Consider the following 26,866-nt stretch of genomic DNA (forward strand, 5'->3'; position numbering starts at 1 on the left):
AGGTGCCTGTCCTTCTTTATCGTTCTGTACCATTGATTCCATAGACTCCTCTTTCTCAAATGTCCTCTTCTCTTGTTGAGAAGATGTGCCGGATGAACGATCTCGGTTGGCCTCTTGCTTCTTCTTGGAAGATTCTCTTTTTTCAGGTCTCTCTTTCCTCTTCGAACCTCTTGGATGGAGATTGCCTTCACTTGCGCTTCGAAGGTTGCCTTCGCTTGCATTTCTGGGATTAGGATTACCTTCGCTTACACTTGCCCCACCTTCAGCTGGTCTCTCCTCCAAGGTGAAAGTCATAGCTATGCCTTGCTCCCTCAACTTCTGATGCTGCACATCAACCCATCTGCGAGTACAAGACAAGACTGGAGCCATCAAAGCATCTAGATCCACAACCTCGGGTTCATTCCAATCTAACCTTACTGTTTTGCTTTCTCGATCATAGGATGATTGGAGATGTCTGCCACTGTCCTGAGCTTGGTCGGCCACTCTGTAAATCTTACATTTCCTGATGAAATCCAAAGGCAATCTAGAATGCATCTTTCTTTTCACTTCAAGATCATCTAAGAGATTCATCATAAAATCTTCTATCTGAAACTCATGCTTATATTTTCTACCGACTGTCTCCTCTATATACCCATATGGATCAAAGCTCTCTCTCAAGGCAAAGAATGAAAAAGAATACAAAGCTAACTCCTTCTCTGTGTCATCCATGGCTAGAGCATTAGGACATACCTCAACTAAATTTCCTAATATGATAGGCACAGGAACTCCATTTCCATGTCTGTGTCTGAATGCCTTCGCATAAGCTGCCAACTGTCTAGTTACTTCAAGTAACACTATTCTGTCTGTCGGATATCTCGGCAACATGTATGGAGGTGAAGGACATCCATGAACTCTAATATAAGTAAATTTCAGAAATTGGATGAACCAAGCACTGTACCTCTTTACTAGCTCTTGTGCATCCTGTGATAGCCTATTGTGAATCCCGCCTTGCAACGTCCTGGTGATGTTCATCGTGAAGGTATCATTGACTAACTTGTAGTTACTTCCTGGTGGATGATACAAGTGAACATAGGAATCACAAACTCTGACCTCGCCGGGTCCTCTTCCAATCACTCCTCTGTGAGGTAGTCCTGTGTACTCAAAGCTCTTGATCAAGGCATATATGACGTATGAACTCATGTGGAAGGACTTGGTAGCCTTCAGTCTCCTTAACTGTACATCCAAGCAATGGCTAATCATTCTAGCCCAATGAATTGTTCCTTTTCCCTGAACTATCACTTGGATGAAGTAGAACATCCACTTCTCAAAATAGAAGGCTTGAGGGGCTCCTGTGACTCGGTTGAGCAGTGTTATCAAATCTCTGTACTCCTCTTGGAAGTCAATCCTATGTGGTGTATTTGGAATCTTGCTCAGGGGAGGACGACTCTTGAGTAACCAGTTCTTGTTGATGATGCTTAAGCAAGCATCTGGATCATCTTCGTACATGGACCTGGCTCCTTCTATGCTTTTGTAGACCATATCTCTGTGCTCCGGAAGATGGAAAGCCTCACTTATAGCTTCCTCTGAAAGGTAAGCCAAAGTGTTTCCCTCCTTGGACACGATCGTTCTGGACTGCGGATCATAATGACGAGCACACTCGATCATCAACTCATGGCACTAGACTGCTGGAGGGAAGCCGGCCGCCTTAATGATGCCACTTTCAATTATCCTCCTGGCGACAGGTGATGGCTTGCCAATGTAAGGGACCTCTCGAAACTTCTTCGTACTGAAGTTGCCCAAGTTGGTATCTCCAATGTTGCTCCACTTAGACACGATCTTGGTCTCCAATTCTTCGTTCTTTTGATCTTCCTTCATGAGAGCTGGACAACTGGTGGATGCTCCCACCTTCGGGGTCGCCATTGTAACACCTACACAACATTTCATAATAAGTAATAGATTTTGCAATGTATAACTATAGATTAGAGATTAAATTTAGGAAACTTCATGATAAGTCTTTGAGTTATCATTTCCTAAACATGATTGAGCTACTGAAATTCAAAATTTCAAAATTTAAAATTTAAAATAAGACTATGACGATCAAAATTCAAAATCAAGACAAGGAAAGACTTCGCCATACCTTTCTTGAGAGCTAACTCTAAAAAGATGCAAAATAAGGAAATTCGCCTAAGCAAAATCGAAGTTTGTAGTTTTCAACGTGATCTTCCTCTAGCAAAGGCGCCTCCCTTATCAACTTTGCCAACTTTAGGGGTCTCCAACGTCTTGATGGCAAATTCGCTCCACTTGAACACAATTCGCACTCCCCTTGAATGGAAATTTCGCACTTCTCCTTGTCTTCTCCAAATCGCATGCAAAGGATGATTGAATGATGTTTTAAAATGCCATATCACACCCCCTTTATATAAGCGCTTACCTCCTTAATCCCCAGAGGCCGACTTTTTAAAAAAAACAAATAATAAAATAAAAATGAAGGCCGACCTTTTAAATAATATGAAAATAAAACCCAAGCGCTCCAATTTTTATTTAAATTAATAATTAATTAATTTAATGCCTTCGTATTTAATAGTTTCGATTTTTTTAAAGGCAAAATTAATTAATAAATGTTTCATGTGCAATTTTAAATGCTAATTTTAATTAAATATTTCAAGGTTTATCGAATTTTAGCATTTAATACAATTTGAAAATTCATTGGCGCCAAAACACGGGAGATATAAGGGGTACAAACCACATCGCTCTGGTCCCTGGGAGAGGGACAGGAGCGATTTATCATTTTGCTCTTGAATTTCTCGCCTTTTACGTTTAAAATCACTTCCTCTACATTGAAACTGGCATCTTCATTGGGAATCTTGAGCTTGATCAATTCAATTTTGTAGATGAATCCCCCTTAGATCATTTTCGCCCTGGTCCCTGACTGAGGGACAGGAGCGAACTTTGCATTTACTCCTTGGCCTTTGTCTTCTAAGTTGCCAAATTGATTCGTGAGGTAGGCAATGATCCCCTTGTTTGTTTCACACACGCCAAACTTCATTTTTGCAAAGCAAACTTGTCATTCGAGTGATTTTCGCCCTGGTCCTTGACTGAAGGACAGGAGCGAACTTTGAATTCTAGCTCAAATTTGTCATCTTTTAACCTTAACTCCTTGTTCATCAACTTTCAAATGACATTTTGGATCTTGTGCAACCTTGCTTTGATGTGATCTAGGAAGAAAAATGATTGATTTTATGAATATCGCCCTGGTCCTTGATTGAAGGACAGGAGCGCTTTTGCTTCTTTGCTCAATTTAGTCGCTTTTTGACGTTTGGTTCCTTGTCCATCATCCTCTCAAAGATATTTTCGACCTTGTGTAGCCTCGCCTTGACAAAATTTTTGAAAGAAATGACAAATCTAATGAATATCGCCCTGGTCCTTGACTGAAGGACAGGAGCGAATTTTGGTCTATGGTGTAAATTCTCCATCATATTGATATCAAATTGTCTTCAAGGCGTAAAATGATGTCCTTTATTCCTTCTTGAATGTATGAAATGGGAGTAACATTCAAAATTTAAGCACACTTAAACATTTCGCTCTGGTCCCTAGGAGAGGGACAGAAGCGAACTTGGGCATTTCCATCACTTTTGGCGGTCTTTGCAACTTCATTCTTTTTTGAGGCGTTCCAAACATCATTGCCCCCATGTACCTTGGTCTGGAGTGATTTTAAACTTGGAGGGAATATTAGATAGCCTTGATTTCGCCCTGGTCCCTGGCTAAGGGACAGGAGCGAACTCGCACTTGTAGGCTCATTCTTGCTTTGCCAACTTTCAAACTTGTTTTCAACGGACTCATTATGTTCTCCTTCATTCACCTTTGACATGGAATTTGTTTCAACTTGGTGAGAAATTCTCCTTAGGAAGAAATCGCTCTGGTCCCTGGCTGAGGGACAGGAGCGCCTAGGACAACATGGACTTCACTTGGCGTTTTGTAATCTTCAAATTATCTTCAATGGATTCGTTACGCCTCCTTTGCTTGTCTCAAACTTAACATTCACTTGCTCTTCGCCCAAAACTTGTCCTGTAAGGAAAATCGCTCTGGTCCCTGAGAGAGGGACGGGAGCTACCATTAAAATTCGCCCTGGTCCCTGGCAGAGGGACAGGAGCGATTTTGCTTCTAGGGCCAATTTTCCTCACGATGGCATTTTTAAGTTATATTCAACTGATGAAATGTATCTCCTTTGATCTTCTCAAATTGCGAAATCGTTGAAATCTTTCAAGGACAAGGCAATTTTGGATTTTAAGCTCCAGTCCTTCAGTGAGGGACAGGAGCGATTTTTGTTCCTAGCACATTTCCTTGTTTGCAAATTTCTTCAAATTATATTCAATGGACAGAACATGCCCCCCTTTATCTTTTCCAATCCAAAAATCATCTTGATCCTGCAAAGACAGTAAAATTTTGAGAAACAAGCTCCGGTCCTTTAGTAAGGGATAGGAGCGATTTGTCTCCAAACTTCAAAAATTTGCCATTTTGAATCTCAAAAATCTTCCAAATCTTCCAATTTACGTTCAACTGCATCTCCTGGCAACCCTGCTCAAGACAAATGAAACAAATTAAAGACCAAGATGCATAAAAACACCAATTTCGCCCTGGTCCCTGGCTGAGGGACGAGCGATTTTGCTTCCACAGGCCAAAATATCAAGATTTTAAGGCTTCATTCACTTGACAAGGCAAAATTAAGCCATTTCCAATGCCTAGGATCAATTATTAAAATTTTCAAAATTTGGTCAAAAATCACCCGGACAAAGTTCACAATCCCATCATTACACTTAGGCAAAATTTGGACTTGCACTCAAAATTCCGACTGAACCTAGACAAACTCACTTGACCTCTGACGAATTCACCTTAGCCCAAAATTGCATCTTACGGGAGGAAGCTCAACAATTCTTCAAAATGGATTGGACTCTGGCCTGAAAACATCAGAACGGAAACCCTAAGGCTTGACCCTAGTCCAGACGACTGACTCACTAACCCAAAACCCTAAAAAAGCAGAGAGAAGGACGAGCAAAACGAGCAAAAAGAGGGGGTCCCCATTTTAATGGGGCGATGTGTGAAATGGTCACAACAGGACCCCCACTTTTCGCTTTTTAGAGTAGGACTTTTGCCTAATTTCCTAGTGTTTGCCTTCGCCGATGAGAGGGTTTTTGAATTTTGAATAGGATCAAGCGTGTGAAAATTGAGATTTTTAAAGATCCTAGTGTAGACCTTTCGAGCGTTAATGTGTTTTTGAACGTCCACGTCGGTGATTTTAAGTGCTAAGGTGTTTTTAGACCTTTAGGAGTTGTTTTCTCGCTCCTAGGAAGTTATTCAAGTTGATTTTGCACTTTATCCTGAAAGGTTTCCTTGTTTTCGTTCAAATTTTTGGTAAATTTGCCTAAGTCCAGATGAGTTTTATTGAGTTTTGAAGTATCCTAGTGGTTTTGAGTGGAAAAATCATCATATTCCGGATAAAAATCCATATTCTAAGGGTTAAAAGGTCAAAATTCTAGACTAGAGGTGCTTTTCCCTTCATATTCTTGACTACCCATGATTTTCCCCACTCAAAATCCAGACTGGACATGGATTTCCCTTGGAATCCAGACATGACCCATTTTTCCACCATTGAGAATCCATGCTAGGGGTGATTTTCCACTAGGATGATTAAATTTTGTCGAAGCGTTGGGAGTTTTCCTGACTACCTTTGAATTTCCCCTGGGGAGTGTGGATGAAGTTGCGGATGACTTAAGTGAGGATTCCTGATCACTATCGATTTTCCACTAGGACTTTTGTGATGATATTTCATTGATTTTAATGTGGATAGTGATTTTAGACTTTAGGCGAATTTCCACAAGTGATGATTTTGACAATTTTGAGTCCAGATAACTGTCCAGATAGGGGTCGATTTTCCCCTAGAGGCAAATTCCCCCCAAGAACATTTTAATGTTTTTTAATGAGTTTTTATTGGGATTTTTATCCCAACATGGGGCGATTTCCCCCAAGGGTTAATTTTGATCTAAATTTTGGAATATTTTAAATAAATTGACCCCAAATTTAACTGTTTTTACAAGTGTTGACGATTATTTAAAAATTAAAAACAATTATTTAATGACTTGCAATGTTTTAAAAATTAAAAAAATTATTATTTCCCAGGCAAGTTGATTTTCCCACAACAAGTGTAAAAGAGCAAAAGTTTTATCCCACATTGCTTGTGTGATGAAAACTCAAGGTGAAAACATGTTTAAAGAGAGGTGACTAGCATTAAAATATCATTATATTTGCTGAGTGTGATTGCTAAGTTGCTGATTTGGGTGATTTTCTCCAGCTGGGCGATTTTGGTGAAGTGTCTACTTGACACATTTGGAGCTGAAAGTTAGTTTTGTTGTTCATTTTCTGCCTATTCCCAACTGGGCGATATTTCTTGGCAGCCATTGGAGCAAATTTTTTAGAGTAATTTTCAGATTTGGGAGGTGGCGCCATGGTTGAAGTTGGGCGATTTTATTTGGGAGGCTGATTCCTCCATATCTTGATGAATTTTGGTGATATTTTTGAGTGTTAAGGGGCTGCCAATATTTTCAGACCTTGCTAGGCGCCATTGTTGGGACTGATTTGACCTCCATTGTTGGCCGGAAACACATTTTCAGAATTATTCTTCATTACCTAGTTCATCCACACTAAGGCAATTTTGGTTAAGGGCTGTTTGGAGGAGTTTTTAATGCATTTTCAAGGGCTGCCATTGTTATTACAGTTTGAAACTCCATAGTTGCAGGTTGTCTTCAGACTGATTTTCATTTCCAGCCACTTGCCCACTTGGGAAATTTCACTCGTGCATCATCCTTATGAGTTTTTTGGGCATCTGGTGGAGCTTCCATTGCTGATCTAAGTTTGAAACTTCACTTTCAGATTCGTCTTCAGACTTAGATATTTTTTACCAGCCTTTTGTTCGTGACCAGATTTGACAAACTTCACTTTGGGAAGGTGAAATCCATCAAATACAAGTGTTTCCTATGACTACGACAAGTTTAAATGACTGATTTATTGAAGTTGCATGTTGTCTTCAGACATTGGGCAGCCATTGTTGGACCTTGGAAGGGTGTCTTCAGACTTTAAGAACTAAAAATCAGACTTTTCCACACCCTTTTCCAAGCATTTTCAGAATTGTGGTATACTTCCGGGCACCATTTTTGACATTTTTCTGAGTATAGGTTGTCTTCAGACTGAAACTTCATTTCCAGCCACATAGTTGTGTCCAGATGTGACCATTTTTGAGTTTTGAAGGTCAAAATAATTCAAATGCAAGCATGTGACATGGCTGTGACCACTTCCAGCCATTGATATTCATCATTTTCAGAGTGTTTTCAGACTTTTTGAAGTCATTTTCAGACTTTCAGAGGGTGTATTCAGACTTAAGAATCAGAAAATCAGACTTCAATACACCATTTTTTGAGTGTTTTCAAGCATCGGAGGGCGTATTCGGACTTTGTCCTCAGAAAATCAGACTTTTATTACAACTTTGATATAAAAAATCAGTCACTTTCTGAGTGTTTTCAGACCTCCAAGTGATATTCCAGACCTGGACATTCATTTTTGGGCTCCAAATACTTGATTTTCTGAGTTTACATGGGTGTCTTCAGACTTGGCAATTATGATCAGACTTATCCTAAGTCTGAAAATTGGTTTTTCTTAAGGAAAAACTTCTAGATTTCAATCCGGACCTTCATATTTTCCAGAATTGGTGTTACAATTCTCGAAGATTACCTATCACATGTTGGGACAAATGTTAGGAACAAAGTCCCTATGAGGTTCTTATTTCCACTCAACACATGATGTTCAAGGACCGTTAGTCTGGATGAGGGTCGGATTTCCACTTGAGTACGAAATTACAAAGGAAGGAAGTTGTCCAGATAGGCATCAAATTTCTACCAAGTGAAGAATGGACAAGGATAATGCGGATGGTTTTGAGGAATGATCAGTCCATATGTAGATGAATTTCCCACCAAGGTTGAAGTTAAGTTTATCATACTAGTGTTTGATTCAATGCTTATTTGTTTTGCAGGACTGTTATGAGGAAAGGAAGCATGATGATCAAGGCTTGAGGTGAAGGAGGATGCACGTAATGCGGATAAGGAAGATCAATACTTCAAAGATTGGATGAGGAATTTAGGATAGAGATTCCAAAAGGCGAAGATGAGGACTAGATCAATCATGAAGAAGACTTCACTTTGATGGTGAACAAATGAAGGAAAGCAAGTTCAAGAAATGAACACAAAGGATTTTACATCAAGAAATCCAGAACTACATCAAGGAATTTCAATATCAAAGTGCGTCAAGGAGAGAAATGTTTCAGGATTCCAAGATTGGGAAATTTTCCAAACATGAGGGAACAGTTCATGGAATTCCTTAACATAAGGATGGAATGTAAAGTATCATAAGGGATTCCAAACATTGTGAAGATGAAGAGTGTACTGTTATCACAAAAACTTGCACTCTTGCTAAGCTATCAACTCAGCAACCTTGTGAAACATGGAAACAACCCCGAAGTGTGGGACCTTGCGCAAGGGGGTTGAATCTCTGGAGAATGCCGGCTTCCTTCTCAATCTAGGTGTAGGTGTTGAACCAACTCAACACTTCAAAACTAACTCCTAAGCCTATCCTAACAACTTGTAGAGGTAAAGGGAAGAGAGAAATGCTTAAAACAAAAGGAGGTGATGCACCAAGAAGAGATTGTTTCTCTCCCTACCTGAAATGACACAAAGAATCAACTGAAACACCCAGGAGATGCACAAACTTCAGTTGTATGAGTGACCCCAATGCATGTATGAAGGTTAGAATTCGTTGAATGTCAAGAGGGGAGAAGGATTCCCACAAGTCACACTCAGAAAAACAAGTTAACACAACATATATGGAGAGAAGAGCCACAAAACATACACTTATGATGAAGGTAAGGAAACATACACAACATGCATAAGTTGAAGGAAGGCAAGAATGTAATTTCAATTCATTCAAAGGCCAAAGGCCAAATTTATAGTTGTAGAAATGCAAAAAAATTACAAGTCTCTAAGAGAAGAGAAAGAGCATAGGAAAGTTCAAGGCAGCAGGGAGAGAACCCTTTACAATGAGGCTTAACAACTTTATATAGAAAAAATGGTTACAAGGGTGATCATGACCCCTGCATGTCAGTCTGGAAGTGCAGGGAAGTGCATGCACTTGACTTGTACATGCCAGCAACCCAACCATACCTCCAAAGGCAATTCTGGGGAAGGTGGATGACAAACCTTCCAAAGTCAAACATGACATAAGTCACCAAGCATGGCCCCATACCTCCCTTGATGGAAATCCTGCCAAAAACACTTAATGTACCCTTGTGGCTCCACAAAAGAAAGTGCACAAGTCACCAAAACTGTCGGAGCATTTAAAGCTTTGAGTGTCGATCACGCTATCCGGAAGTGTCGCCAGTCAGAAGGAAGCCTGGAGACTTCGGAAGCTCGGACTCCCAAAGTGAGGAAGACAGGGGAAGGAGCAAGGAACCTCGGAACCTCAGGGTTCTGGAGTTCCGGGATAGAGAGAGGAAGAGAAGGAAAGAAACTTTGGGACCTCGGGGTTTCGGAGTTCCGGGATATAGAGGGAAAGGGCTAAAGAGAAGGGGAACTTTAGAACCTTGGGGTTCCGGAGTTCCGGGCAAGGATAGAAGAAAGGCTATGGATAGGAAGGGAACTTCATAACCTCAGGGTTCCGAAGTTCCGGACAAAGGAGAAGCTTAAGAGAAGAGGCGAAGGAAAGGAAGGCTAGGAACTTTGGAACCTCGGGGGTCCGGAGTTCCGAAGAGGGAAGGAGAAAAGGGCCAAGGAACTTCGGAACCTCGGGGTTCCGGAGTTCCAGAGAAACTAGAGAGAAAGCAGATAAGGCAAAGAACTTCGGAACCTCGAGGTTTTGGAGTTTCGAGGAAGAAAAGGGGGGCCTAGGAACTTCCGACAAGGCAACACTTCAAACCATGATTGCTTTTCTCCTTGATCAATGGGGGCAGCGCTGGTCCATGGAACATATCTTTGATCAGTTCTCATTGCTGAACCAAGGGTGTCATAAAATGACAACATGTACAAGGCAAGATGAGGTGGCATCCTAGTCACCATTCGTTCAATTAAAGGGTACCAAGTCAACATTCATTCAAGGAGGGAATAGGCAACACATGGCGCTACATCAAATATTATTTATCTTACCTACCCTCATTTCTTATTGGCCATATGTTGATGGCACCATTTTTGATGTAAACCCCAATTAGGGCAATTCTAGGGTTTTGTTGGCAATATCTTGGTCCTTGATTTAGTTTTAATCTTGGCCATCCATTTTATATGAGACTCTATATATACCTCATTGTCACTCATTTGTAAGAGAGTTTTTGTAGAATTGTTGGTATATGCTGCAACTATTTGAATCTAAATCATTGCTCAATTTGTTGGTGATTTTGTTCTTCAAATGTTGTTTTGCATTCATGGTTCTCAGTTCCTCCAAGTTAGATTAGAATTTGTTTTCATGTTTGTTAGATTGAGTGGAAGATTTGTTGAATATATTTGTGTGGAATCTTTAATCCATACCATTAGCCTCTTGCCATTGGTAAGTGCGCCTTGTGTGGTCAACTGAAAATTTGAGTAAGCTTAACTTCAATTATTATGCATCCCTTGACAAACGTCAACTTGGATCGTGTCAATGTTTGATGGTAATGGTTTGAAAATCAATAAATATACCTTAGATGATTGCACTAAGCTTCTGTCAATACCTGTTTGTGAGACCTCGCCTAGTTTGATTCCACTAAATTTGTTCATCATTTTGTACATTCCTAGCCTTAGGATAGATTTCCTGAACCCTATTCCTTTTGCCTTTTTTTAAGTCTTGTTAGAAATTAAGTCCGGAGCTCCATTGCCAAATCTTAAGTTATCAACATACCTATTCCGATCCATGATAAGATTGAGCATTCATGTACAATGTAAGTCCCTTTGTGATTCCAGCATTATCACATCAAACCACTGAACTTATCCACAAGTCAAGACCTGACATTTCGTAACCTTGGAGTTGTCTCATTTGATCGCGAAGCATAGCATATGAGAGACTTTGTTCAAGAGAGGATAAAATACCTTGGTATTGTTGAAATTAGACTTTCAGATTTAATGGAAAACTCAGAAACTGAATCTTAATTGATTTGCTGTTTAGTTTTGTGACTTTCAGAATTAGGCATAAACATAAAGATGAACAATAATGAAACATGACACGCAAATACCCTGGGAAAACCTCCTAAGAGGAAAAACCCAGCAATAAAGACCCACATGTTTGATTATGCATTCAATTCCAAAAGGTGACAATGTGTACTTTACTGCAACTCAGATCTGAGATCTGTATTCTGCACACTTGCATAAATCTGATCTGCTTCTTTAACATGAACATGTTTGTACTAGGTTCTTACTTCCACAGGGAATAAGTCTGCCCTTTCAAGTGAATATATTTGCTTTGGGTTTGTATCAGATCTGCACCTTGAAGAACTTGCTATCAACAACAACAAATTATTAGATTTGCACCTTGAAGGACTTGCTATCAACAACAACAATATTCGCTATGATCTTGAACAAATTCGCTATAATCTCCTTGAACAGATTCGCCAAGTTCAGTAACAACTTTCGCATCTTTAAAGCAGATATCCTTTTTCACTGTTTGTGTGTATTGAATGGTAAATGACTTTGTTATATATGAGTTCTAACGTGCAAGTTTTCCTTTGGGGTCGGCCCCATATTTTGGCGCCCATATTTTATATTTAACCTTCACACGTTACCTTAATTGTTCTGCCCTATTTAAGGGTCATACGCTACATGGGAATAGGACCCAACCGAGTCTCCACGTTACATCAAGAAGAAGGGCCCAACCCTATAAGGATTCGAATCCTTATTTATTTTCCTCACTAAGTTACGATAAACTAACACTCCGTCTTAACTAGGGAGGAAAATAAATACATAACCATATTCACATGGACAATCCCATGGCATGAATAATTACAATATTTAAGATTAGGGCCCAGCCCTAATAGTACAATCAATATACAATTCGTGATTTGATCACGCAATTATATTACAATAAACCTTTACATGATCTTCTCTTGCAATGCTTGTAGAGGATGAAGCCAACCCTTCATAACTTTACACTTTCCTGGGGACCTGCATGTAACACCATGATCTTTCATCATGCACATCCATAGAGGATGACAGAGACCTTTCCATATGCACACCTGCAATAATTAATACTCAAAGATATATATAACCATACAACATAAATCATGCACAACCGCAGAGGATACATAAGCTTCTTCACTGAGAAGAACAACCTGTCACCTTGCACACCACAGAGGGTGAACTCACCTTGCACTCCGCAGAGGGTGAGAAATAACCGCCACATGGCACTCCGCAGAGGGTGGAAAGAACTACCACCTTGCACTCCGCAGAAGGTGGACTCACCTTGCACGAGCACTGCCACCTTGCACTCCGCAGAGGGTGAGAAAGAATTGCTACCTTGCACTCTGTAGAGGGTGGATGATACACCCAGTGTATCATAGAATATAACCAGAACACTTGTTAGTTTCAACATAGAATATAATAAAGGAAAACATTTGCAATAATCAAGTAACACATTTATCAATTCCTTCATTAGAGCAATAGATAACAATGATTAGAAACCAGCAATAAGATTTTACTGAGATAAAGAGTATTTTTTAAAGATGTCACGGGACTCCCTCTAAAACCCTATCTAGAAGATAAATCCACAACAAATTTCTGACTTAAAGTTGGAACCAAACTTAAATCTAAAACAAAATTTAACTTGAGGATGGATCAACAAACCAATAGATCAAAGGAGGAAATCTTCACTATTGTGAGGATTTGATACTTCATTTATGTTTGCATCTTCTTGCTCATCCTAAATTTGACAGTCCCTTGCAAAGTGGCCACGCTTGTTGCATCAGAAGCATCGGATGTGGGATAAGTCTCTTGGTCTTTTCTTTGAAGGAGGGGTAGGAGAGCTGAAATCTCTATTTCTCTTGAAATCATTCTTCTTCCAATGGCTGCCTTCCTTCTTAGCCAAGAGGACATGTTGCTCATCATAAGGGTTCTTAATTTTTCCTTTCATAGCCAACTAAGACTCTTCTTGAATGCAATCTCCCATTAATTGATCAAACTTAGGAAGCTCAACTCTGGCACAGATTCCTTGAACAAATGGTTCCCAAGAGGGAGGAAGACCATTTAGGGCAGTCATAGATAAGTCACTATCTTGAATGCTCTTCCCAAAGGTGGCAAGCTGATCTCTCAGCTCAGTGATTCTCATGAAGTAAGCAGCAACAGGTTCTTCTTTCTCTAATTTGATGTAGGAGAGCTGATTCCTTAAGGCAAGGATGTAGTTGGTATTGTTGACTTTGTACATCTTTTCCAATGTAGAGAACATCTCCCTGGTGGACTTCTTCATGGAGATGGATGGTACCAAATGATTTCTGATGGAGTCTATTATTATCCTTTGAGCTTGGAAGTCCTTCTTCTTCCAATCTTCTTTCTCACTTGCACCCTCAGGTTCCTTAGCATTCTTGCTAACATATTCAGCAAGATCATTCAATGCCATCATTATCCTAACCTTCCATCCAAGAAGAGAAATTTGTGTGACCTTCAAACCTATCTTCAGACCTGATATAAGAAGCCATGGGGACTAAACTTTTGAACAACAGGTTAGACGGAAGCACAAATCTGATTACAACCTCTATACAAACCTAGGGCTCTAATACCATGTTGAAATTAGACTTTCAGATTTAATGGAAAACTCAGAAACTGAATCTTAATTGATTTGCTATTTAGTTTAGTGACTTTCAAAATTAGGCATAAACATAAAGATGAACAATAACAAAACACGACACGCAAATACCCTGGGAAAACCTAGCAATAAAGACCCACAGGTCTGATTATGCATTCAATTCCAAAAGGTGACAATGTGTACTTAGCTGCAACTCAGATTTGAGATCTGTATTCTGCACACTTGCATAAATCTGATCTACTTCTTTAACATGAACAGGTTTGCACTAGGTTCTTACTTCCACAGGGAATAAGTCTGCCCTTTCAAGTGAATATATTTGCTTCGGGTCTGTATCAGATTTGCACCTTGAAGAACTTGCTATCAACAACAACAACGTATCAGATCTGCACCTTGAAGGACTTGCTATCAACAACAACAATATTCGCTATGATCTTGAACAAATTCGCTATAATCTCCTTGAACAATTTCACCAAATTCAGTAACAACTTTCGCACCTTTAAAGAAGATATCCTTTTTTGCTGTTTGTGTGTGTATTGAATGGCAAATGACTTTGTTATATATGAGTTCTAACGTGCAAGTTTTCCTTTGGGGTCGGCCCCATATTTTATATTTAACCTTCACACTTTACCTTAATTGTTCTGCCCTATTTAAGGGTCACACTCTACATGGGAATAGGACCCAACTGAGTCTCCACATTACATCAAGAAGAAGGCCCAAGCCCTATAAGGATTCGAATCCTTATTTATTTTCCTCACTAAGCTACAATAAACTAACAGGTATTTTATTGTGTGTTCGCATGTGCATAAAAAACACATCAACAGGTTTTTGCACATTCGCCTAGGGTACCAGGACAAATGGGATGAGCGCAACTGCGAAGCTGTCATACTCATTAAACTCTCTGTCACCGATGAGCAGCTTCCTCAGGTACCGTACGACAAAACTACGAAGGAGATATGGGATCAATTGAAGAGTCTTCATGAAACCTCTGACAAGAGCAGAGCATTCTTTCTGAAGAACATGCTCTTATCGATTATGGTGGACGAGAGGACACCTCTGCAGGATCACTTGACCAAGATCAAGGACATCCGTGATCAACTTGAGGCGATTGGTCGCACAATGGAGGAAGAGGACATGGTTGTCATCACTCTGAAGAGTTTGCCAAAATCTTATGAGCATTTCATTGAAACGCTAAATATCGCTTCCATTGACGTCGATTTGAAGTTTCCCGATCTTTGTAACAAGCTTTTACAGCAAGATCGGTGGCGGCAACAGTTTGGAAGTAGTACTAGTTCCACCTCCACCGAGCAAGCGTTCTTTGCCAAATCTTCTGCGAAGAACAAAGGGAAGCCTCAATCTTCTCAGTTGAAAGGCTCTAGTTCTTCTCAAGACAACAAAAAGAAGAACGTTCAGTGCAATTATTGTCATAAGTTTGGTCACATGAAGGCCGAGTGTCGAATTCGATTGGCTTCTGAACAAAAGAAGCAGGGAGGGTCTCAACAGAAAGCAAATGTCGCCGAACACTCTGAGCATAAAAAATCTGCTTTCTATGCTTTTATGGCCAAGAGAACAGTAGATCTAGTACACTCTTCTACCTAGTATATTGATTCAGGGGCTTCACGACATTTTACTCATCGTCGGGATTGGTTCACGCAATTTGATCCATTCTCGGATTTAGTAATCTTCGGAGGAGAAGAGTACACAGTTGCTGGTAAGGGCACTGTCCAGATTCACTCAGGCGGTAGAAATTTAATTGTTCTTGATGTCTACTATGTTCCAGGCATGGAACATAATCTCCTCTCCGTCAGTCAAATCATGAGGCATTCTCCTCAATTAGATGTTGTCTTTAGTTCATCCATCTACAACATTGTTGATAGGGAGACTCGTACTACAATCGCTATGGGACTTGAGGATCATAGTTTGTATAGACTTGCTGATTTTGGCGATTCTCAGGAGCACGCTCTGGTTGCTCAAAGTACATCCATCATAACACTTTGGCATCAACGTTATGGGCACTTAAACGTGCACTATCTCTCTCAGTTATATCGGGAGGGTTTGGTTATTGGTCTACCTGAGATCCAACCTCAAAATCATGGAGTTTGTGGAGCTTGTCAACCTGGGAAGCGGCATCAGACACCATTCTCGGATGGTGATTCTTGGCGAGCCTCCAAGGTCCTTCAGTTGGTTCACGCTTATGTATGTGGGCCAATAAACACTCCATCTGTTATTGGTTGCAAGTACCTCTTGTTATTTGTTGACGATTTCAATCGTAAAATGTGGGTGTATTTTTTGAAAAATAAATCAGATGTGTTCAGTACATTTCAGTAGTTTAAGGCCTTAGTTGGAAAAGGATCCGATTCTCAGATTGGCACTCTAAGGTCAAATAATGGGGGGGAGTTTTGTTCCAATGACTTCTCTACATTTTGTACTACACATGGCATTAAACGCCAACTCACCACACCATACACCCCTCAGCAGAATGGTGTCGTTGAATGTAGGAATCACACCATTACTGAAATGGCTCGTTTGATGATAGAGCATCGCAATGTTCCTAAGAAATACTGGGTTGGAGCAGTTTACACTATAGTCTACCTTTTGAATCAGTCACCTACACATGTCGTTAAGAAGATGATTCTTGAAGAAGCCTGGTCAAGATGCAAGCCTAAAGTGGGCCATTTGAAAGTCTTCCGTTCTACCTCTCATGTATGGATTCCAGACACCAAACGTGCTAAGCTGGATTCAAAGAGGCAAACACTTATGTTTACTGGTTACAACGACAACCATAAGGCCTACAGGTTGATTGATGTGGAGACAGATCGTCATTTTCAGCCGTGATGTTGTGTTTGATGAGACTATTGGTCCATTTATGCCATCTACTACTCCGAGTCCTAGACTCCGTCTGTTAAGACTTTTGATGTTGGTGTTCGTCTTCCTCTTGGTTCCCATGATGGGAGGGCTTCAGAGCATTCTGACTTTGAAGATGAGGAATCTACCGATCCAGCACCACCTTATTTGTCACATGATTTGCATCTAGATGACTTTGTTCCGAAAACTCTAGGGGATGTTGTTCCTCCAATGCCAGATGTTGGTACTTCTACCCTCAGGCCTAAATGGTGGGCCAAGACTATAGGAGATCTTCGTGATGATGAGCTTCTTGAGGATAGATCCGTTCGACACAAAAGAAAGCAGTAGAATACAGTCAACTTTGCACTTATGGCCAACATCCACAACATCCATGAGCCCCAGACATATTTCGAGGCTAAAGGCATTCCTGAGTGGGAAAAGGCTATGGAGACAGAATACTGTAGTCTTCTGAAGAATAACACTTGGGTTCTTTCTGATTTGCCTCGTGGGAAGAAACCCATCAGCTGTAAATGGGTTTACAAAGTCAAGTATCATGCAGATGTTACTTTTAATAAGTACAAGGCTAGATTGGTTGCTCGGGGTTTTACACAACAGGAGGGCATTGACTACAAGGAGACTTTTGCTCCTACTACCAAGATGAGCACTATTCGTCTTCTTCTCGCCATTGCAGCTCAGTTTGGATGGAAACTTTACCAAATGGATGTTAAGAGTGCATTCCTCAATGGTGAGTTGCAAGAAGAAGTTTATATGACTCAACCTCTTGGCTTCATGGTTCCTGGTAAGGAACATCAGGTTTGTAGATTGGTTAAAGCCCTCTATGGCATGAAGCAAGCCCCTCGGGCTTGGTACTTTAAGATTGATCAAAATTTGGTTGAACATGGTTTTCAGCACAGTCCCTCTGACACTAATCTGTATGCCAAACTCTTTGGTGATGATATCCTCTTTCTTGTTGTCTACGTGGATGACTTGATCATTACTGGCAATTCAGTACATTTGATTACAGCCATCAAACAGGACTTGTACCAAGCTTTTGACATGACAGATTTGGGGCTTCTCCATTATTGCTTAGGTGTCAAACTGTGGCAGACTGATGACAGTATCTTTATTTCACAGTCCAAGTATGCCCGCAGTTTTCTCGACAAGTTTCGAATGCAAGATTGTAAACCCGCTTCCACACCTATGGAGAAAAGGCTGAAGTTATCAGCCAAGTCTGATTCACCCGCAGTAGACGAAACCGAATTCAGGCAACTAGTAGGCAGCCTCATCTACCTCACTGCCACTAGACCTGACATCTGTTGTGCTGTCAGCTACATCTCTTGCTTCATGACAATCCCAAAAGCTGATCATTGGATTGCAGATGGAATGAAAAATTAAATTAAACCCTGTCTAGGGCACCAAAAAATGGAGGAGGTCAGCCAGCATTAATAAACAGAAATTTATTTATTTAAACAACAATTTCAATTCTTATTTTCTACAGAAGACCAAGTTGCTTCAGCAGTCCTTTGACATCAATTACAACAATTTCCAACATAAGTATAGTTTGGAAAACAGTTTTTAAAGGGGACCAAGAGTGCTAAAGAACAGGAAGTGGTGAGAATAAAGATGGAAAGTGTATCCCTAGACTGTAAAACATTTATCCTTATTATTGTCTAGTTAAGGAAGCTGAAAAAAACCTTGCAATTTGGCTGAGATTAAGAAGTCAGGTGATTGTTTCAGGTTTTGCTTTGTGGCATTATATACATGGCAATTGTTGGATCATTTCCCTTCAATGTATTTCTTTTGGATGTACTGTCTTGCATTTGAATGGTTGTGCTGGCAATTTGTTTACAGATGCAAGTCAACAAAGAAAATGAAGATTTTACCCCTAGAAAGAGCATTTGCAGATTTTGTTCTGTACAATATTACTTGCAAATTCTTCCTACATGTTATGTTATTTTCTTTAATAGGTGACATGAGATGGCCTTGGTAGAAGAACTGAGAGTGAATTGTTTTTTGATCATGAACTGTAATGTCCCCACTTTGAAATATAATTCAATAATAATAAAATTAAAATATAAAAGAATATAATTAAAATTTAATTAAGTTAATTTATAGTCAAAAGACATGAAATGAAAAGTTGTGACTCCCTCAAACATGAGATATAAAAGGGAGAAGAGAACCAAATTTGAGGGGGGAATAATTTGGGAATCAGAAGTGCAGATCTGATCATGAAAGGTTGTGGCCCTTTCAAAGGGCAAAAATGATGAAGAGGTGTGACCACTCTCTCACATTGAGAGATATAGAGGACAGGAACCAAAAGTCTCCAGTGACGTCACCATCGATCAGATCAGACCAGATTTGTTATTAAGTTACAGGTAGTAACACCTTCGTTCTTGGTGGTATGCATGTGGATGTGCTTAATATGTATGCTTAATATATGAAGCCTGATAATGTTCTTATGCAGAATTTAGTAGTAATATTTATATAGACTGCAATATGTATTACAATTGTACTTAATTTCATATATATTAATAATTAATGAGAAGTTAGTATTCTGATAGCCTAGTCCTTGATATTTCTGCTAATGCCTATGGAGGATGGGCTAGATCTGTGCTAAGGAAGAGGTGGTCTAATTATTAACCAATTAGGTGGTCCCGATATGGGGTAAGGATCAGTGTCCCATAAACCCTGAGGGAGTAGTTCCGAGATGGGTTAAGGGCCTGCATCCGTAAATCTTGAGGGAGCCTGTTGTAGTTTGGTTTCTCAGCGCCCTGGTAACATAATTACCCCTTCCTTAGGGTTAGGTAATAACAAGGTTAGATCATAATATAGAGGGCTATGAATTATAAAATGTAGAATTGATTGAAAAAAGCATAATAACTTGATAATGCATTGAGTAATGTATGATAATTGTTGAAAACATGACAGCTTCCAAGTAGGGGACATCACATGAACTGCTATATTTTGAAATTGTTGAGACAATGAATAAGCATCAGATATTGCAAGGTAAAATATGAATATTGCAAGGAGTCATTCCTCAAACTTAAGCCTGCATGTAAGTTTTTAAAAAGAAAATATTGCCTTTTCTGAATAGAAAGACACAAGAGATGCATCTTCAATAGGTTTTAGAGAAGAATTGGTGAAGCTCCTTTGTTATGAACCAGTAGGTCACATGATCAAAACATGTAGATTGCTTATTTTTCTTTTAATTATGTGAAATCTTGTTTTAAATGACCATACCATCTATCTTTATCTATCTTTTTCATGTTTTTTCCTGTTTGGTTGTGTAATGTCCCTTCTAGAGATAATTAAAATTTGTCTTTAAAAGATAACTATAGCTTGCAACTAATACTAATTAAGTCACTTTCAGTTTGCTTAAATAAACAATTCTATCTTAGTAATGGTTTTGATGATTGATTGTATATATGTATATATCAATAGAAACAATGAAATGAATAATAGTGCCACAATCTGAGTTAATAAGTGCCTTGAATATAAATGAAAAACAAGCAAGTGCTGTTTCAGATTAGACTATGTGTTCATGCCATGATAATAAGAGAGGCTAGACCTCAATCAAGTAGCCGTGCCTGATCTGTCTTTGTATCCTTGCTATAATCTATGGCGCTGTGTCTGAAATACTGCCCTCTACTTATGCACACTTCTTCTTGCAGTAGGGCGCTTTGATACCCCCCTCTCACATGGATGTTAAAGACTCCTTGAGTGCTAAATATGAAACAAGATAATGAAACAAACTCCCATGCTTTGGAAAGACTTGTGATCACCTTAATGTATGATGCGATGGTATATGTGGTGAGAGGTTGCATCTCAACTTCCAACCTTTGCAACCCTTTACTAAATCATGCCTCTTCTGATTAATTTGTTATTAGTCAGTAAAGCAGATCGGACTTCTCCTCCTTAGAAAGCGATATTATAGGAGATAGTCTGTTGTTCGGGGGTCAACCTGGAGTACTCTCTTGACAGCGATCACATAGAAGGATATTACTTGTTTCATTCTATCTGTATTGCCTCCTCATGGACAGTGATTTGATCTATTTCAAACTTATCGACACTGCAATGTTAATATCTCTTCACATATAGTCTGGTAGTATTTTAAAGCTCTTGTTCATCCATAATAATGTTTCTTGCCTTTGGTCAACCAGTGTGCTTTCTTCATGCTAATTGCTGTTATCTTGTCACATACATTTTGTAATGAGTTGACCTGTGCTGCTTTTATTTAATAAAGTTGTTGCTTCTTTCTTAATACTATCACCGCTTTCTTATAAAGTGACCATTCCAATTGCTGTTTGTTCTTAAATCAGTCATCAAACAGCCATCTTGTTCTTGCTATCCATTGCTGCTTTCAAGAGTTGTATTATAAATGTTGCAGTGTATGTTTCTGCTTCACAAATATAAATCACTGCCTTTGTTCATATCTTGTTCCTTGAATGTGTAGTATACTTCAACGATGATTTCCTTGACATAAATGTCATTAGGCATGAATGACAATTCCCAACAACTTGCTCATACACTTGCCAGTAATCTTGCTTTGTCTTAGTATGTTATCAACTCCATTTATAAAGATAATAAAAGGAGCTTTCTTGAGGTATCAACAGAACTGTTTTGTCTTATAAACTTATCGCTGCATATTGATATTAACAATACTTAATGAAGACTTGTAGACATCTTCAAAAACCTTTATTTACTATTCTCGCTGAGTCTAATAATTGTTTCTGCTACTGACTAGTGTCCTAGGCTTGCCACACCTAGACCATACAAGGTTGTTTTTGTTTGTTTCGTTTCAGAAGTCGGACAGGGATATTACAGGTTAAGCATATGTATATAAAATGACTACGCATTTTGAAGGTTTTGGAATATTCTGGATCCACTTGTGATGTTAGTTTTCTATACTTGAGACTTCCCTACATCTTTTTAGAACATTGTTTTGTCAATGAAAATATATTTTTCTGTAATGGGTGCTGTTGTGACGATTTCACACATTGCCCCATTGCAAATGTGGACCCCCACTTTTTACTGCTTTCTAGGTTAGTTGTGGAATCTTTAGCTATTAGCCTTTCACTTGGAAGAGGTTCGATGTCTCAGGTGGCTAGGAGATAATCAATTCAAGTCTCTCTCTTTGGACGAATTGAGTTCGGTTAGTTCTCACATCCAGCATTTCGAGAATGAATGATTCACATCTTTTGCTTGCTTTAATGGAAATGAAATGCAAATTTGGCTAAGGCAAGTTGGTTTTAGAGGTCAATATTCTAAGGAAAAGGGAGCTGAAGTTCAAATTATCATGAGAAGCTTGGACAAAATGGATCAAAACAGCGAAAGTTGCTATTTTGGAGGACTTCCTTTGACACCCCAAAAGCATGAGCTAAGACTTCCTTTGCCCCCCCCAAAATCAGCGACCTAAGGGTTTTCCACTTCCTTTGACCCCTTGAATCAGCAAACTAAGGTTTTTGTATTCCATTGTATTGAAGGAGATCATGATTTTGCTAAGTGTGTTGCAAAGAGGCTTAAGTGATATAAAGTTAGGAAGGAAGTCGATCACTTCCAATGAGGGGTCAAATCAGCGACCTACGATTTTCCATTTCCTTTGATTGCCCAAATCAGCGACTTAGGCATTTTGATCATTTCCATTGACCCCTCCAAAGAGCGACTTAAGCATTTGGCTTCCTATGAGACTTCAAATCAGCGAACTAAGGGTCTTGCTTTCCAAAGCCTCCTCTAATCAGCAAGTTAACACTTTCTTTGAGGGTCTAGATCCGCGACTTAAGGATTGGGTTATTTCCTTTGATACCCCAAATGTGCGACTTAAGGATTTTGCTTCCTTTGATACCCCAAATGTGCGACTTAAGGAGTTTACTTCCTTTGATGACCCAAAAGTGCGACCTAAGGTCTTCATTTCCTTTGACCCCCCAAATGTGCAATCTAAGGATTGGCACTTCCTTTGCCACCTGAAACCAATGCAAATCAAGTCTCTCCAAGACCTGAAACCTATCAAATCAGGCCTGAGACACAAAATCAGATGTTTCATGATCAGAAAATTCATTCCTAGATCTAGAGAAGGTGGTAGGAGCTCGATTAAGTACTTTCTGCACTCTGTTGATTCAAATTATGTTTGTTTCTAGGTTTGATGCAATTAGAATGAACATGCAAAGGAAGGTGAAAATGGTCAAGACTTCAAGGCTTGGAAGGAACATCAGCTCACATACAACATCAAGTTTTCACCACGTAAGCAAAGACAAAAGGGCCCAAGGAAAACATTGCAACACTTTGAGTCTCAAGCTCATACAAGGCAGTTGATGGGATCATCATCAAAGCACTATAAGGCAAGAATAGAGATCATCGACATCAAGGGGAGCACACGAAGATTCTAGGCTTGGAATAAAGGATTTCCACCGCATGAAGAAGACAACATTGTACAAGTAAGATTAATGCATTCAAGGCAAGAAGGAAGGATCAAGCACAAACGTCACAAGGTCTACATCAAATGCAGCACTAAGGTAGAATTCCCAAACAAGAAGATGAAGGGTGAAATGATCAAGAAGAGATATGTTTCAATCACCTACACTTGTGATGAGTTACAAGGATCAAGCAAGCTGAGGTGGCGTCAAGTCATCACTTAGACAATCATATCATTCCAAGTAGACATGTCCAAATTCAATGTACCTGACTTATCCGTCAAAGAGGATAACTACCACATGGGCACAAAGTCCGATACACCTACCATCACCATCTATTGGTCAATTATTCAAGGAAGGACATGCGTCCCATTAAATGTAATTTTGTCATTGGTCAAGCATTAAATGCTTTGTAATGGCTGTAACAAACACTAATTAGGGTTTCTATCTTTCAATCTTGGCCATTGGTTGTGAATCAATCTGAGCCGCTCAATGTAATGAGATCACTATATAAGGCTCCGCTCTTTCATTTGTAAAGGTTAATAGTGAATAGTCAATAGTTAGTAGAAAGTAGTAGATAGCAAGTAGATAATTAGAGTAGAGTAGGATGAGAAGGCAAAGATTGTTGCCAAGACATTGTTTTAAGAAGCACGTAAACTTCATTGAAGATATGGTGAAATTCATATGTTGATTTAGCAATTTGCATGGTCTCTACTTCTCGTTTAATTTTCATGTTGTTTAGATGAATGGAAGAACTTTGTGTAGTCAACTAGATCCATCTTAGCTAAGCTTAATTTCAATTACTATTCCATCATTGATATGCTTCACCTTGAAGGTATCCATGCTTGTAGTGGTGATTTGAAAATCATTAGCTATCCCTAGAAGATCGCACTAGCCTTGTGGAGATATTCACTGCATGTCAAAGCAAAGCTTAGTTGAGTTCCATAAAAAAAGGTCCATTGCTCTTGCATTCCTAGGATTAGAGTAGCTTCCTAAACCCTCATCCTTTTTCCTTTTTTTTAAAATCAAGTAAATTTTACATTCTAGCAGTATTTCAAACATTCAAGTTCAACGTAAGTCCACCTTGTGATTTCAGCAATATCACATCAAACAACTGAGTCTATCCAAGAGCACGTCAAGACCTGACATTCGGAACCTTGGAGTCATCCCATTTGATCATGCAGTTTAGCACTTGGTAGGATTTTGTTCAAGAGAGGATATAATACTCAGTATTTTATTCTGTGTTGCATAGTGCATAAAAACACCGTCGATAGATGCAATATGGATGGAGTCAAAAACCCCATTATTTTCTCTTGCTTTATACATTGGTACACTTTCCATGCCCTACGTGCTACTAATTGCTTCTATCTATGGAAACTTTATCATTGGACAATTTGATGGTGCTATTGGGAGTACTGAAGATTTGCATGTTAGATTTGATTACCAGACTCTACGAGCACTGAGAGGAGGTTGGAGGACCCACCAATTAAAATCATGAGCATAAAAATAAGATTATTTCTCATCAATACATACAGATATAACACTGAACATATAGATTTACCATATAATTGATTCATTCAGGATATCTTATGATGTATTGTGCAAGATAAAACATGATAGTCTTTAAAACAGGATAGTCATGATTCTCTTTCTCTGTTAATTGAAGGGGTGCCAGCCCCTTTCCAGGATTCCTATTTGCCTGTGTAGGATATTTAAATGGACTTACTTGCTTGAGTAGCACACAATATTATGCCCGAAAGTGGCTATTATGACATTTTAGAAACAAGGGAATGAAATTAATTCAAGAAGATTATGTGATCTCTTTAACAAAGTTTTGTGCTGTTATCTGTAGTAAGCATGCTTATTGCAGTGATTTCTCACATAAAGCTTAGCTTAATAATCATAGCAATTTCTGATCAAATATTTGAAGACCGACATGACCTGAAAGATCTCTGCTAATTTTTATGATTAAGATAAATCTTAACAATTGACGTGTGTGCTTTTGTCTATAGGTTACAAGAACGATGATACAAATATAGGTTTTTGCTACTTCTAGAGATGTTTCTTTATATACCCCCGTGGTGTGCTGAGAATGACATTTTCATGCTGGTTGAAGAAAAATAAAATATAATATTGACTTTATGCCCAATACTGCAGGGAGATTTTTTATTTCCAGAAGTTTTAATAGTCTGAGTATATTCACTTTGAAGGATGGCTTCGGAAGAATCATCTCAGAATGTATTGGAATGGGTGCAAAATGACAACCGCTGCTTTCTCCATGCTGTTTATTGAGTTGGAAACCTTGAGAGAACTATCAAGTATACTAGACTTATATGAATTATCTGATCTGTTGTTATGTGAAATGATGCCATTTATAAATGGATTTTAATTTGACAAGCTTTTGGAATTGGATTCAGATTCTACACTGAGTGCTTTGGGATGAAATTACTAAGACGAAGAGACATTCCAGAGGAAAAGTATTCAAATGCTTTTCTTGGATTTGGACCTGAGGAGTCCCATTTTGTCTTGGAACTGACTTACAGTAAGGAGCATTGCTGCCAAGAAATGCACAATTGTGTAGTATTAAGGCATAAGCTTCTTTAGTTGGTTTTATAATATCTTATGTTTTTATCTTTTTCTATCCATGCAGTAAAAACCAAAGCTTAAAGGTCCAATTTTCATTATTTTTGATTTCTTAAGGGTCTGTTACACATTTGTATTGCAGCAGTATCTAGTTTCTCTTATTTGGTATATCTCTAGGAAGGTGCTGCTAGAATTCCCACTCATTACAGGGTTTTCTTATCCTGACAGATTATGGAGTTGACAAGTATGACATTGGCACAGGGTTTGGAGTCTTTTCAATTGCAACTGAAGATGTAGGTATCCTTTTACAACATATAAATTTATTAGATATGGCTGTGGAAAGCTGGCAGCTTAAAAGTTAAGAATGTTTTTCTCTTCCATTGTCAACCTATTTTGTGACGTCAATGAGGCATGCCCAAAGTTTCATTGTGCTCTAGGTATACAAGCTGGTTGAGGATATCCGAGCAAAGGGAGGAAAAGTCACAAGAGAACCAGGCCCTGCAGAAGGGGGTATGACAGTTGTAGCATATGTGCAGGATCCAGATGGTTATTTGTTCCAGCTTATTCAAAGGGGCCCGACTCCAGAACCGCTGTGTCAAGTCGTGCTTCGTATTGGAGATCTTGATCGGTCCATTGCATTTTATGAAAAAGTAAGAAAATGTTTCCGAGGCAGCACATTGAGGATGCAATAAATAGACTCTGGAGCGAAACTAGTGTATCAGAGAAGATGGGATTGCTTGTCATTGGATTGCAGATGAATGCTTAATGCCTTTTACTGTGCCACCCTACTGAAAATGACTTTTCTGTGAAATCATCTGCATTGGTTGATTTGTATGTTTGTTTGATGAGGAACCATATTCAACATTAAACAAAATTCCATCAGGACACCATACCATTTCCTGATATAATGTCTTTGTGAAATTCTCTGAATTAATACAATCTATTGCTGTTGTTATGCTGCTGGTAGTTCTGATGCCATTTATAAGTTCTTAAAACCCAAGATTCATGCTCCTTTCAAGTAAAGTAATGGAATTTACAAACTTAGGGCACATCCCACTCTGCAAGATAACAATATTGTGGTATGGTAGTACTCGCTAATTTTTTTAATCTCAAGCTCTTCCTTCAGAACATGTGTTGTTGGTTGCTTTTTGAACAATTATCAATTTTGTTCACGAAAGCAAGCCTGTTTGGCCCCATTCCTCATT

At 39.1% G+C, this 26,866-nt stretch overlaps 1 protein-coding gene across 5 annotated transcripts in view; it reads left to right on the forward strand.

The window, feature by feature from the left end:
• Nucleotides 1-26,866, forward strand: part of LOC131061220 (lactoylglutathione lyase-like) — a 57,839-nt gene that overhangs the window by 10,619 nt on the left and 20,354 nt on the right. For 3 of the 5 annotated variants that reach the window (XM_059207965.1, XM_059207966.1, XM_059207964.1), the window contains 3 exons: nt 25,496-25,620; nt 25,890-25,954; nt 26,099-26,311. In XM_059207965.1, the coding sequence (XP_059063948.1) occupies nt 25,496-25,620; nt 25,890-25,954; nt 26,099-26,311 (403 nt within the window). Of the gene's footprint in view, nt 1-25,235; nt 25,397-25,495; nt 25,621-25,889; nt 25,955-26,098; nt 26,312-26,866 lie in introns of all 5 variants that reach the window. The other 2 variants (XM_059207967.1, XM_059207968.1) reach the window with 2 other exon arrangements.

Source organism: Cryptomeria japonica, chromosome 7 (assembly GCF_030272615.1).
Source record: "Cryptomeria japonica chromosome 7, Sugi_1.0, whole genome shotgun sequence".
NCBI classification, from domain to species: Eukaryota; Viridiplantae; Streptophyta; class Pinopsida; order Cupressales; family Cupressaceae; genus Cryptomeria; species Cryptomeria japonica.